At 42.4% G+C, this 15,245-nt stretch overlaps 1 protein-coding gene across 1 annotated transcript in view; it reads right to left on the reverse strand.

Moving 5' to 3' along the window:
- The window catches only part of ERGIC1 (endoplasmic reticulum-golgi intermediate compartment (ERGIC) 1), a 40,991-nt gene extending 30,051 nt beyond the window's left edge, over window positions 1–10,940 (reverse strand). Inside the window, exons 1-2 of the mRNA XM_008939895.1 lie at window positions 10,888–10,940; window positions 3,372–3,433 (exon numbers count right to left, since the gene is read on the reverse strand). Of these exons, the coding sequence (XP_008938143.1) occupies window positions 3,372–3,433; window positions 10,888–10,940 (115 nt within the window). The remainder of the gene's footprint in view (window positions 1–3,371; window positions 3,434–10,887) is intronic.
- Window positions 10,941–15,245: the final 4,305 nt, after the last annotated feature.

Below are 15,245 nucleotides of genomic sequence, written 5' to 3' on the forward strand. Positions count from 1 at the left end.
ACCCCACAAGACATGAAAAAAATTCAGAGTTTAAATGCATCATACAGACTGAGACCATGGATCCATGCCTATATTAAGGCATAAAATTAATAGTATTTATTATTCAATGGAGCAAACGGCTATAAAGTGCAAGGAACGGGTCTCGTTACAGATGCTGTGTGAATCATAACTTTGATATTTCCTGATGCGTATTTAAAACTCCAGCCTCCAAACAGCACAGAGTATTTCTGGATAACATTACTATGTGTGCAAACAACATGTGCATGCAAACTATGCATCCACACTGACCGTTAAATAGGATTGCTACAGCAGCTGTCCAAGTTGCAGGCTCCTCTCTCAAGAAGTCAGACTGCTCCTGTCCAGCCAGATGCCAACTGTCAGCCAGCCAGGGCATGTGCTGCTGCTGCCTGCATACCCAAACATGGCCAAGTGGTCACCACGTTAGTCAGGTCTGTTAGAATGGCCGTGTGCTGGCATCAAAGACACGCTAGATAGGAGTGGGAAGGCCTGCAAAGACTGACACAAACACTTGGTGGAAGAGGGACAACAATGACATGACTGGCTGAGTGGCACAGGGATCACAATGCTGCCGGAAAGAAGATATTTTTAATGTCCACAACAGTGGGAATATTGTTTGATACAAACTTCACTCCAGCAAACTGCAGTGGACTGTTCCTAGTTCCTTCGTTCCTACTGATTTTGAGTAGCTGGAAGAGTTGCTACACAGACCTGGCATATCTTATATGTCATTCTGACTGCAACTTTTGAAATTACAAAACCATATGTAATAGAAGGCTTCAATAACCCTCCAGTTGACTTCTGAACTTGCTTCTGTTCAAGATCGCCTGCTCTTTTCCACCAACAGACCCTTAATGCTTACTGTCCCTGAGCTGCTTCTTTCCTAGAAGAGCTGGCCACCTCAGCCCTGGTGGCCAGAAGCAGAGTTGCTATTTTCCATCCCTTTTCTTCTGTAATCTGATCTATGCCTTCTTCCCTAATAAACATCAAACTTTTTTTAAAAAAGTCTTTTTACAATCCGAAAGCATCTGTACAAATCCTACCACAAATCCATTCCTATTCCAGAAATCCTTCAGCACCAGAAGTGACACTGACTAAAGTTTCAGCAGAAATCACATGGGAAGGGCCTAAATTAATAGTTGGCTACTACAGACTGTTTTATACCTGCTCTGTAAAACTTGGAGGACTTAAAGCCAAAACACATCTGCAGCCATAGTAATTTCACATATTTACTAGACCCTGAAAGATTTTTTTTTTGACAGGCAGAACCTTTTCCTACCCAAGCCCCCAGTGTTATTACAAGCTGTCTCCCCTAAAGCATTTATCACAAAATCAAGCCACCTTCCCAGGCTTCAGACTGGCAGGGCAATGGGCTGATCTCATTCATGGCCTCCTACAACACCGAAGATTACTGGCTTTCAAATTACAAGTTACAGGCTTGGTCAGACAGAAAGCCGCACAAAAGATCCTCACATGTAAAGCCACCACAGCTCCTCGGCTGCCAGTGTGGTTCAAAAGCTTGTATCAGTCTGTCTAAAAGCACTGACAAAAAGAAGGAGAACCAGTTAGAGAAGAAAATCAAAGCTTGAGAAGCTGCAAATAACAATAGAGAAAAATAAGTCAGCTAATAATTTTAAGTAAGAGTCACAGCCTTCAAGCCTTCCCACAACAGACTTATCACTTGAGCTGTTTACTGCGGATCAGAAAGCCTAACACTGGATGACCTTTGATGGTTTTTTTTGTTTCTAAAACATACTCTTTTACAGGTGATTCATAACAAGACAAATTCTCAAAGGGAGCCCAGTTATAGTGTGGGAACTCTTAGTTTCCAAAACAAAGGAGAAGGCAGGATCACTGACAAGTTCAAAGGGTTCTTTCAACACACTAAATCTCATACACCTCGAAATTAGCAAACAGTTTTATTCAAGCTCTTTGTTCACAGTTACAGAAAACCTAAAGTGGAGTTAACATACAGGCAATTCAGTGGTCAGGAGAACACAGAGGACAAGGACTCTCTGAAAGTAAATATTTAAAGTAATGGGCTGTCTCCACAAAAGCACAGAATAGTTGAGGCCGGCAGGGCCCTCTGGAGACCATCCCGTCCAACTCCCCTGCTCAAAGCAGGGTGAGCCAAAGCAGGTTGCTCAGGGCTAGATCTAGTTGTTTTGAGTATGTCCAAAGACGAAGACTCTACACTGCCCTGGACAACCTGTTCCAGTCTTCAGTCATCCTCACAGTAAGGAGCGAAGGGTTTCTTTAGCTCACAAAGGGCTTTCCTTTGTATCCATTGATTCACTGGTACTGACTCAGTTCTATCTGATGCCTGCCGTCACCAAGGGATATGACATCATTCACGTCAGCAATGACATACAAGGCTACTGACCCATCTACAAGAATGGACAAAGGGAGCACGGCTACACGATGAAAGGAAGTCCCTGTTCAATGGGGCAGGAAAACTGCATTAGGTGGCTAATTACAGGCCTGGCAGGACCAACCTGATCAATGTTTACCGCTCTGCACATTGCACTCGCTGCTTATAACTGTGTGAAATCACATTACTCAGCCTACAGCCTCCCTCAGGAGGAGGAAGGAAGGAAAAAGGGCCCAGGGCAAGAGATTTAGATCAGCTCAAGTCTGCGTATTGATACATGGGAGTGAGAGTGGATTGCTATCGGTGGCTTCTGACCAAGCAATTTTTCTTCTTTAAAAGTATGACAAATAACAAAATAAGATCTGTTCATTAGTTCCGCCTATCAGGTGAATCCCTTGAGTATGTTGTGAGAGATATGTGGTCCAAAGCATCTCCACCACTGGCCACCACATATTGCCACCCACACTGCTCCTTACCAATCCAGAACCTGGATTCCCTGTTTGCAGTAGTTTGGTTCCTCAAGTCTCTTCAGCAGGCAACCACCTGGGTACACTAACCGAACCCAACTGCTACCAGTTGTTTTTCACACTGACTGAGGGGATGCCTATCAGAGAGAGGTAAAAAAATTTGCAGTCATCCCCCACACCAGCACTTGGAGCAGTCTCTCAGCTTCTGTTCATGGGAAGACACCATCAAAAAGCTCTCTGGATACTTCAGTGGCTAGCAGAGTGGGTATTTCAGCAATAGTTTTTAGGAGCTCCCTTTCCTGGCAGAGTATTTTCACTATTTTTTGTTGTTGAGATTCTGAATCCATGCAAACTACTTTGCTCCTCAGTGTGAGTGAGCAAAATGATCTATCTCAGCATAGACCTTTCCATTGTTTAATATCTCTTAAAAAAAATTCCCTGGAGACAGAGAAGCCAAACAATCTTTAATTTTAGACCAGGGGTATGCAAGGACACAAAAAAGAAGTGTTACTTACTAATAGCCCCTGTGTAGGTTGGCTGTGTAAGGTCTTTTGGCACCTTCCTGTAGATGTCAAACCTGAAAGAGGAAAAGCAACAGCCATAAAACAGGTGGAACATTTCGATGTATTTCATGTCCCCACAGGGATGAATGATTTTCCATCCAGCTGAAGTTTTTCCATCCAGCTTTCCAACATTTTTTTCAGTTTGCAGAAGGATATGAGAAGAAAAAAAAAAAAAAAAACAAAAAAAAAAAACCAACCCCACCACACACAACATTTTTCATTTGTGCAATTATGTAACTGCGTTCCTTTTTGGCTCCAATTTCCAAAGCACTTCTCTCCACCTCCCTCTGCCTTGCTGTCATGGATCTGTGCAATCTGAACTGTGAGAGGTGCCAGAGAAGTAGTCAATGCTGGACAAGTTTATAGATCACCATAAAAGGAAAAGGATAGTCTACAGACTACTGAATAAAGAGGCTTGGCAAAGAAAAATAAATCAGTGAGACACAACTTGTATCACCCCTTGGAGTTTGCATCCTGCAATAGCCAGAAATTGACAATTCCGAAGTCAGAGATGAGGGCATTGAGACAAGAAACCTACTCTTGGACACCTGATACACTTGAGAAATTAACCCAAGCACTTTGCTACTCCCTCAGCAAATCCAGTTTAATAATAGTTTGTTGTTTTGATTCACTCATATCTTTTAATATCCATATGGCTCCGTTTTGCTATTTTAAACTCTCCATGGTTAAACTTACACTGCCCTTATAACGTTAGCTGTATTATTTCCTACAACCTCGTGTTCCTGCGCGTCCAGCCGCAATGCAGCTCTGACATCAGTTTTTCCACCACTCAATAAAAATTAATTAATGCATTAAAAACTCACACACACCCCTTAAAGAAGGAAGTGACTGGTTCTCCCCCAAAATAGATTGTTGTTTGGCTATACCACAAGTGGGTGAGATTTGATACTTTTCCAGCCCTGGAGAGGCACAAGAGAAACTGGCTTCCAAATTCCTATTCTATACTGCACCAAAATGAAACACCCCCATGTTTATTCAGCAGTTCCCTACTACAGCAAATACTATACTGAGAGTCTCAAAACTAGATAATCTTTCTTTTCTTCACTCCTCATCTGTTGAGATCACTTCCAGCGTGGAGGCACTGAGTGAACAAAACACCATTTCCTTTGCATTAGATTAGATGGCCATTGTTGCTGTCTTTCTTTCAGGAGCTGAAGCTGTAGGAAGGTTAGAGGGGAAGAACAAGCTATGTAATAACTTAACTGTTCCAACAACCCACTGCGATGCACTTGGTTGTCAGAGTGTGCTGTGTAGGATACACATGGAGCTGTATGTTTTCGTGACTCTACTCACTGCCATCTCCTGAACAGTTTAGTAATATTCCTGAACCAAACAGCCCATTTATGGCTCTCCTGCTGCTCTGAGAACATCTGGAAAGTGTTGTTTACATTCTTTCCACATACACCAAAGCAACTGCAGCAGCAGATGGTAAAGCAGCCCAGAGTAGCTGATGACATCATGGTCTCGCAGGCAGAGGAAGTAGCTGATGGTTCCTGCTCACAGCCACTAAGCACTGAAAGCTGGCGACGTCTCGCCGAGGTCACAATAATAGATCAACAAGGCTAAAAAAGCTGAGAAAGAAAAAGAGAGCACATGAGCACACAAGAGCTGCTGAGTGTGAGTGAACACCTAGAAATAGGAAATAGCTCTCTGATGGATTCAGTAAAGACAGCAGCATGTGGATACTATAAAAGGAAGTTTGTTCTTACAATGAGAAATATTTACTAGTATGATGACCCATCACAGGACTCAAAAAAATAAAAATCTAGCTTTTTAAATAACTCAGTGGAAAGCTGATGTCATGGCAGGGTCCACTCCTTTCTGACTGCCATTTTAATCACATAAGTAACACCCAAACCTCACAAAATAAGTTTTACATGACATAAGTAAGGTAAGATGAGGCAAAGACACCACAAAAAGTGATCAGTGGCTCCAGCCATATTTATCAACTGGCTTTAAGAGCCAGTCCACCATCTCTGTGCTATTCTGCTTACCACCTCTTGGATCACACCTCTCGGGTTCATACTTACATGCTCAGGCCTCCCTGCACACACAGTACAGCACATCTGCAACAGCTGTCCCATGAGGCCCTTAAAGCACTTTAAGGATCAGTTAAGGTATGAGCACAGTGAGTGTACAGAGCTTGCTAGGCAAACAACGTCCCAGCCTTGAATGCACAGTCTGGGGACACGTGCAAGAAGCGTATAGAACAACCCAGGAGAACTGCATAAAGCTTTAATGGCTTTATTTTGTAGAATTAGCACAGTTTTAGATAAGGACAGTCACTACAGAATAACACAGAATCAAGAGTGGACAATGTATGCAAAAGACACAAGAGCAGACTGGATGGTAGGGAGGAAGGAGGAAAGCTCAGTTAAGATCTTATGGATGATTGCAGAAGCTTGAAGGCTGACATCCAGACCCTGACTCAAGCAGCAGAAGGGACAGCAAGCAGGTCAGGTATATTTAAGCTTGCAGAAGGATGCTGAAATGATCACAGTTAACAGCAAGGGAATTGAAAAAAACAAGTTTGGAATAAGAGATAAACACTGCTAGATAGATTTTACTCCCTGACACGTGATACCAGTAAAGTCCAAAAGACGATCGGACCAAAAGAAAAAGGACTGGCTATGTGCAAGCATCCTGGCAGAACACTCATTTGCTTGGAAAAGACATGCTCTGGATTAGGAAGAGGTTTATACTTTGGCAAAGGAACAATAATCTTCAGGGTACCGGGCCACAGCTTGAGAAAGTACTTCTTGTACTGAGGCTTGTGAAAGCCATAGCTCCTACCAGACCTTTTAACCAGGAGTTAAAAATCTGATTAACTTTTAGACTCCACTAGACAAAGCGTTCTCCTTTTGACATAGGTTTTCAGGGGATCAGTTACACTGTCCTGGGAAGAGAAAAGAATGAGGGTTAGACACCACAAATGATTTGTAATGGATGAGGGAGGAGGCCATGGAGTTGTACCCATGGTAAAGGGGAACAGGTTTTACTTGCCCTCAGGTCAAACGTTCCTGAAAGTACCTGCAGTAAAAATTCCAATAAGCCTCCAGGTTCCTGAGGCATTGTGTCATTTGGAAGAGTATTTGTACCCTGGGAACAGAGAGGAACTTCGTGCGCTGCACATTGCAAAAGCTGCCTTAAAGATTTTGGATAGTGGCACATTCAAAGCAGTGGAAGCTCCTACTGATGTTGGAGGAGGACTGGATGTCCAGAAAGGTTTTACCAGGCGGCTTGTAACACAGCAAGACACACGGCACTACACTGTGAATATCCACTTTTGATAGTCCTGTAGCCATATCTTAACTGGCCATGAGAAAGCAGGGTGTGGAGTTACAGCACGTTCAGTGCCTCGCAGTAACTGCTAAGTCAACTCTCTTAACATGCAGTACTGTACAGCAGTCGACCCCCTTTCACGCAGGGATGTATCACCTGACGCTTACAAAGCATGCACACGTCCAGTTTGCACACGACAGGCAGCATGTTTTTATATATAGCTTCTAGCAACTTTCTTCCTTCACTCAGAAAGGCAAGACTTGTAAGGCAGAGTAATATCTCTGAGTTAACAAATAGTCGCAGAGTGGAAAAAACAAACTTTCTGCTAGGAAAGTTCTTCCTCCAGGTCATACTATCCTCATAAATGGAAGGCTGGGCCTTGGAATACCAGAATACAAAGCTAAAGATAGAACTAGGCTGTCAGCAGTATAACAAAGGAATTTCCTGACACATCTCATGTCTCTATTGTATTGTCTTTCAAAGCAGAGCACGGTTGCTAACAAAGAAATAAAAAAAGGCTGTTCAGCAGTGTCAGAGTTTCACAGGAACCAATATTCATAACTAACATGAGGGAATGCTACAATACTTTCTTCTCAATCCAAAGCTGACAGGACAAAAATCTTTTCACCTTCCTCATGATAATGTCAACAAACTGGTAGAACAGCATTGTAAAGAAGAGCAGCACAAGGATCATTCCTAAAAGGGTTCAAACAGAGAATTTGCAAATCTGAGCATCATTAAGCCAGGTCTGAGGCAGGAGTCCAATTGCCTGATGGACAGGTGTGCAACAGTCCTCCCAGAAGCACAGAAATCACACATTTGGTCTCATCTTATTGCAGCTGCACAAGTGAATGGCAAAGTAAAATTGCAGATGGGTGTACCTCTATGGAGCCAAAGAAAAGGGTGGCTTTCAAGTGCCAGTCAGTATTAGAAGGACTGCAAAAGCTGTATCTAGACTAAAAAGGGCTGTTGCTATTAAAAATTTTTTCTTCAGATGGAAGTTTATGCTCTTAATGTTCACTTTCTGGGATCTCTTAGAGACACAGAAAGCATCAAAGTGTTTATTGAACCAGAGCCTGATACAGTAGGGCTCATATGAGCAGGACAGCCACAATCATGTCCAAGGCTGGCTATGCAGAGCCAAGGGTAGGTCAAACCTAGCAGAAGGAAGCAAGCTGACATCAACAGCCCTGGGGTGATTCCCAGCTTTCCTTTCAAATCTGATTGACAGCACAAGACAGGTGACAAGAAGGGCAGAAGATGTCTACCCAAACACTGTGGGTTTTTTTCTAGAGTAGACACTTGAAATGCCTACCCTGAGAACAGGCATGAGCTCACTCCCTCAGCAGGAGCTGCTGTGGGCAGGGCTTCCTGCCAGGGCATGCTTTATATACACCTGAACAGCTTCAAGTCTGGATCTGAAATATTTCCGGAAATGAAGTAATGAACACATTATTTCACTTAAGATTACCATCCCACCGAACAGAAAAGTCTTCTCTGACATCTTTGTTGTTTGAGAAGAGCTTCAGTAAAATACTACGGTAATACCTTTGTAAGATGCTGTTAGCTTTCTCATGAGCAGGAAGCAAACAACGCAATAAAAAAAATATATATATAAATAGAACTAGACAGCAGTTAAATTTTAATGTTTTGTAGCAAATGGAAGCTCTGATACCTAATTAATTCATATCACAGAAGGATGAACACTAACTCCTTCTTCAATTTAGAGCATTTATTGCAATCCTCAAGGGTGCCCACCCCTCCGTGGTACAAACAAAGGAGCAATGCAGTGGCCGTGGCACTAAGGGCAGACACTCAGAGCACAGCTTCTCCATCCCCCTACATTACTGACTTGCTGCAGGGAGCCACTGCAAAGAGAGAGCAGGGGCTTCACCTCTGTCTGTGGAGCACTGAAACAACTATGGAACGAGCAACCGTGGGATGTTTTCATCCACTCTTCCACAAGGTCTGTTTTTACTGTTTTAACTAAGGGACAAGGGAAAGATTGCTTGCACCTCTTGGACTGTATTTTGGACTCCAGTTAATCAAGCGGTCAAGCAAAAGTGCGACACCTTCACTGTCATGAATGACACTTGGTCATAGAACAGAATTCAGGCATCATAATAAGTCAGCAGCAAACAGACTCATTTTCATCCCTTTCCACTCCTCATATGATTCAGAAATTTAGCTTTAAAGCTTACAGACAAGGGGAAAACATTTCTGTTCTTCAGGCAGACTATGTTTTTCCTCAGAAGAACTGAATATTTAAGCATTAGTTGCCCTTTGAAGCATACTGGCTCTATTGTAGGTACCTCTGCAGCATGTACTGAAGGGTGGTGTTTAGAGGACATGATCAATTACAGCAAATTACATTTCTGTCAAAGACAATTTAAAAAAATTAAAAACACCAATATCATGACTGACATTCCACCTTTAGCAGGTCAACAGTGGTGTAAATACATCATGTCATCTTGTCTTCGCAGCAAGGGTCCATGGCTGTGAATCAGACAGTATAATTCGGGTGTCGAAACAACACTTCATTCTCCACCTCCCATACTAACCAGCTTTTAGAAGTGCTATCTATTTTTTTTTAGCACATACATTTGAAGTTGAGGTCACTAATTCCTGATGACATTACTCTCAGTAACAAGTTCAGTGCACAGTGAACAACTAGCTTTAATTTCATTACATATCAGTAGCTTTGCGATCTCGTTGACAAAAGAGACAGCCTGGTGCTGCCAAACCAACTTGCTTCACTAGCAAATAACTCTACTTGAAGTGACTTGCAAGAACACCGCATTTAACAGCAGAAACATATCTTCACTATTAACTTAACCAAACAACTAACAAGTTCACAGCAGATTTGACTAGACTGAGGGGGAATTATCAAGTACAGATACAAAAGATAACTTTGAAAATACTATAACAATTATGTTGTTACTGCAGTAAGAAACAGGAAGAACTGAGGAGCCAGTGTCTGTGTTCCAGTATGCTGCATGTTGGAGACTAAGTGCTGGACAAGTGCTCATTTGTTATGAGTAGCGAGCAATGTCTCCATCACAACCTATCAGATACCATAATGTATCGCAAAGAGGAGAAAAAGGGTGTGGGGGAGGCATCCCTGGGGTTTCCAAGATAAAGGGGGAAATTCAGCTAAGAGTGAGACAGCTGGTGGAGCCTTGCAGACTGAACTGTCTCAAAGGTCTTCTACAACCAGCAAAAAATCCATCCCTGATTGCTCCCTTCTTGGTAAGAAACAACTGCTCTCAATTTTTCAGATAGAAAAAGAGAAAGGCAAGGCACCTACGACACAAAGAGGGACAGACTGGTTGTCTGAAGAAATGAAGAGTAACACACATTCCCAATCTGAGATGGTTTAAAGGACCAACAAAAGCCCTTGGTCAAGGGCTCAAGTTTAAATCACAGCACAAGGGAGCAAAGAAATCATAAACTCTGTTCAGTCATAAACTCTGTGGCAGTCAGCACTTCAGTGGGAGGCTGTGGGAAATTGATAGGGCTGTATCGCTCAGATTGCTGTTGAGATTCCTTCTTCTCACACAGTATTTACACATCTGCAGTACAGGTTAATTCACTCCCAGGAGAGCTGAGTAAGTCAGAACGCAGGAATAACTCTGCCTTTCCAGAACCTTTTCAAAATCAGGACTGTCACACTAAAACCACCGACCCATTCGTACGTCCAGAAACCAAGCTCTAAAACCCAGTACACCAGCAAACACCAAATTTGTAGGCCAAGCTCCCTGCTCTACAAAGTGAAACAAGATTAAGCTGGCTTTAAAGAACTACTTCATGCAAGAAATGTTTCCTTGCCCCTGCACAGGGGAATGTGAGTGAGTGAAAGCTGTTCTCCAAACTTGTTTTCCCTTCTGTTTCTCCACTTGCCACATTTGAGAAGTATAACAATACAGAGGTATCCCACACAGAGTAGACACATGAAGCTTTAAGAAACACATTTCTCAGAAGGTAGGTGCTCTTTGTCAAAAGAAGATAAAGCACTCTTAATTATACAGGGTTTCTTTGTCAGGTAGATAGACTGTGCATTTCTAGGAAGGTAGATTCATTCAAAACAACAATCCCAGACTGCTTTAGATGAAAACTACATGCACTGTGGAAGGCACACAAAGAGGAGGGCAGTTGTCAAACATACCCCTGGACAGTCAGGCCTATGCCAGCACCCATTTCAACTTTGATAAGAGTCATCTTGGGACAGCTCTGTCTGATAGCGGGTTAGAAAACATCTACTCTTTTTCTTCAAAAGCATTTACCATCTAGACATTCTAAATAAATTCATTTTAGGCTACATACATTCCTCTGAACTACAGCAGACTCTTTAATTACTTCATGTAGACAACAGTGAACACAGCCAACTAACAATTTCTATTCAGTTGCCATTGAAGAGACGAATCATCATCTTTAACTTTGAGAAGGATTAATTTTCCATGGAGACAGGGACATCACCTTGGGATCTGTCACTCTACATCTGCTCTTCCTCTTATTTCCTACCTGTCTCCTCAAATATTTCTGTTGTATGGCTGTATTACAGACATACGATTCAGAGAGCAGAGGTGGTTGGTCCAGTCACTCTTACTTGGTTCCTCACGGGAGCTCTAGATCTGATGCAGAGACAGACAACCAGTTCTTCCCACAAGACTTGTATAACTGCGTTTATTTTAAGTTTGTCATTTCACGACAGAAGAGGTGCATTAGCAGTTCTGGAAAACAAGGCGGGTGTGAAGCGGGGAGAGGAGAATGAGCAACCTCAACCCCACTTCAGGAAACATGTTTAAGTGCACACGAAATGAGCTGGAACAATGGCTCTGCAGAGTTTTCAACCAGTCCACAGTATGGGCTACTACACAACTTTTTTTTTCTTCATACTACCGCTGCTACCACCTCTGGAAAAAACATCCGTGTAGACAGCAGAATTTATGGACTATGATTCATTCAATACCTGCTGCTATTAAGGCTCTTAGCAGAGCTACCACTTATAGCTGAGAATCCAGCAATTCACTTTGCATAAAACGCTCTGTCATTTATAAGGAGGACATGGGAAGCAGGAAGAAACTCAGTAAATAAATATAAGTTGGATTAAGGCCATCTGACACTCAAAGATGACTGCGCACAGACTCCATTTTCTCTCTCCAGGAAAAATTTAGCAGAGGTTGGTGTTGCAAAGGGGAGATCAGAGTTCAATCACTGTGTCTGTCTGAGAAGCTTTGTTCTGTACCCCAATATCAGTGTAGCTTAGAGGCAGAAGGGGAAAAAGAGGCCACACTGGGTATCTTCTATGTGAATTCATGGAACCAAAAGGAAGCTCTGGAGAGACTGTTGTCAGAGGAAGATCAATCAGGCTGGAGACCAATGGCAAAAGGGAAACACACTTCCTTTAGTACCCAGTGGTATTTCTACAGAAACCTTCCCACTAATGGCATGCTGTTTTGTGGCAAGGACTACTTATATCTTTGTGATCTGCTGATTGCTCAGGCAAAGAGACATCCATCACCTAACCAAAGTTTAAGAATCAGAAGCATACAAAGTGTGTGAGAGAAAACCTGCCTCCCCACCAGTACAATGGACTGCAGGGTCTCTGTTCACCAACAGGTTTTATAGGTTTCATGAAGCAACTCGGCAAAAGAGCTGGCTTAGAGAGAACCCACTGAAACAGCCGGTAACTGGCACTCCCCATACGCCACAACACAAATACGGAGTAAAAGCAGATTCTCAGGCTGTAGCTACCAGCCTAAGAAGGGGAAGAAACTGCTGCACCAGGACTTTGTCTCTATTAAAGCAGCAGTGAGAGAGAGATATTTAACAACATCAAAAAAAAAAAAAAAGATTACAGGGTGTGGCATATAGAATACTCCAATACTACTAGAAATACAAAAGATTTTAAACAAAGCAAGTCACTTAGCTAAGAGCTTAAAATAAAAAAAGAGTTGTTTAACAGGCAGCAACAGTTCCTCCATTTCCTTGGGTCACTGCTCTCAAATAATGACTTCGGGACAATTCATCCTCCTTTGTCAAAGTGGCCTTAACAGCTTTTAAACAATGGGCAGTAGGAGGGAGCCAACCACACCAACTGAACAGCACTCAGCCCTAGATACTTTTTAACCTCTTCAGAGGCCATTTAATTCTAAACAAAAGCAAGTAGGCTTATACATACACCCTCACTCCACCAAATGCTGTGGTAGAGGTAGGCACCTCCACCACAGCGTACCTTTCTGACTTTGCTCCTCCACAGCATGCTCACAGTAACACCTTTAAAAGCAAAGCTGTTACTTTTGTATCAAGGATAAAACTAAAATCACCAATTTTGCTTTCAGTGTGACTCTCCCAGCCAAGTGATATCTAAAGGTAGAACAGCTCAGCTGAGTCAGGTTTGCACACACAGTGCTCTTTTGATTAACAAAAGACCATTTACTTAAAAAATAAAATCCCAGGCACCCAATTGAAGTTGCTTAGGGTACTTTTATTGTCCGTAGTTGTTAAAACCACACCTAGAAAAACTGTGACCAGGACCAGAGAGAAAAAAAATTAATCTCCTCACTTGTTAAATTGATTTTATTCAACAGTGTAACAGCAGGCTGACTTTTAGGGTATGCAGAGGCAGCCTGAAAGACCAGCTACCCCGTTGCACATGCCTAATGATGGAATATTTGAAAAAATCAAAACAGTAAAGAAGGTGGCCCAGAAGAACAGCTAGTATCTGGGACAAACATGATAAAGGAACAAGTGGGACAAGACTCCCATCTGCCTAGTCACCCTGAGAGGGGTTGGACATAATCCAGCCCAAAAAATTGCTGAGCGGCACCCTATGTCACCTGTCCGGCCACCTGCTCATTCCTCTCCCCTCTCCCAGCAGAGCCTGGCTATGTACCTGCGGGCTTGAAAGCTGCTAGGGAAAAAAAAAAAAAAAAGAGTCAGACCTGGTCTGACTACCTCTTTGGAACAAGTCCCTAAACAAGGGAAGTACAGGCCTGGGAGAAGATGAAACCCCTAAGTAAGAGGGCTGTAGTCCTCTAAACAACAGAGTATGAAGCTGTCTGAACCACCACGTTCCCTCCAAAGTGATGTCGGAATGCAAGAGGGTCTCTCTCAGGGACATTGGAAAGAGCATTAAAATAAAAAGACAAGATTTACAGAGTAAAGTTATGCCAGAACTAATTCTTTTTGGTTATTTTGTTTTGTTTTTAACTGGGGAAACATCAAGAACAGTATATCTTTAAGTAAAATCTCCCTTATCTTCCTCTAAAAAAGCAGTGACTTCCAAGTCCCTGGGCACTTTCAACTTCTTGTGGTCCTTGCTATACCTGTGCTGGACAAAAATCCAGAATTCTGTTCCACAGACCTACTAAGGAAAGAATTTCTACATAACAGCAAACTCACTCTAAAACAGTCTAAAGGAAGTAAGAGATGCCTTATTCTAATGTGTAGGAAGCACTAATTTTTCTATTATTTCAGAGAAATATTGGTTCAGGATTTCATTCTGAGATTCTTCCTTTAGATCAAACTGCTTTCCTTCCCATCCAAAGGCAAGCACATGCTGTGACAACTCTGCAAGAACACTTAGCTCCTACACAACCCAGCACAGATAAAAAGTATTAACTCTTCTTCCAACAAAGTAGGTGGAATCTATCACCCTGTTTTACAGAGTGGGAAAACAATGGCAGGAAGTTAGCAGCAGAGAAATAAAACACAAACTACCGACTCCAAGCACTTCATTTTGTGATTGTTAATTCTTTGCTTAAATGACATTTCTATGTTTCCTGTCTGCTGGCAGATGAGAACATAATGTGCTGAGAGCAGCTCAGGGCAGCTCCTGGGACAGCCATGCTGCGATACTGCAGATGGGATGCAGCAGTGGGAGCCAACAGACCCGAATTCTGTTCTGCTCCCAGCACTGACTCACTGTGTAATTTCTGTTCCAGTTAATTAAATCTTTCCTCTTCAGCTTCTTCATTTTGCAGAGTGGCATCCGGTAACATCTGCCCCCTTTTCATCAAGCACACCGAAACCCCGAGATGAAAAACTCTGCAAAAATGTAAAGTGTTACTGATAGAAGTTTCAACTTCTTTGAAGGTCTGTACAAGGAAAGCTGCAGGAATATGGGCTTATGAAGACAAGCTGGATGTGCACTACTAGAGCTAAGCCTTGGTTCAGTAACAGGGTTGTGCCTAGAGTGCATGGGTATAAACAATCTTGACCAGGAATGGTTTCCTGAACTGGGACACAAACTTCGAAGCATGTGGAAAGTAAAACAAGTGATCCTGTTAACCTCAGTTTCACACAGAAAGTAAACACTGAAGATACAAACAGCAAAGCTTACCCCTGAATGTGAGTTCAAGATGCAAATACAGATTCAGAGCAGGACTAACAAACCGATACTTGTAAATACCAAGCAGTTATTAACACATTTTATAAGATTAACACCTGCGTAACAGCATATAATATACAAACATCATTAAGTAATCAGCTAGTCCTCATTTACACACAATGGGATATTAA

The sequence above is a fragment of the Merops nubicus genome, unplaced genomic scaffold (assembly GCF_000691845.1).
Source record: "Merops nubicus isolate BGI_N331 unplaced genomic scaffold, ASM69184v1 scaffold52434, whole genome shotgun sequence".
In the NCBI taxonomy this organism is placed as follows: Eukaryota; Metazoa; Chordata; class Aves; order Coraciiformes; family Meropidae; genus Merops; species Merops nubicus.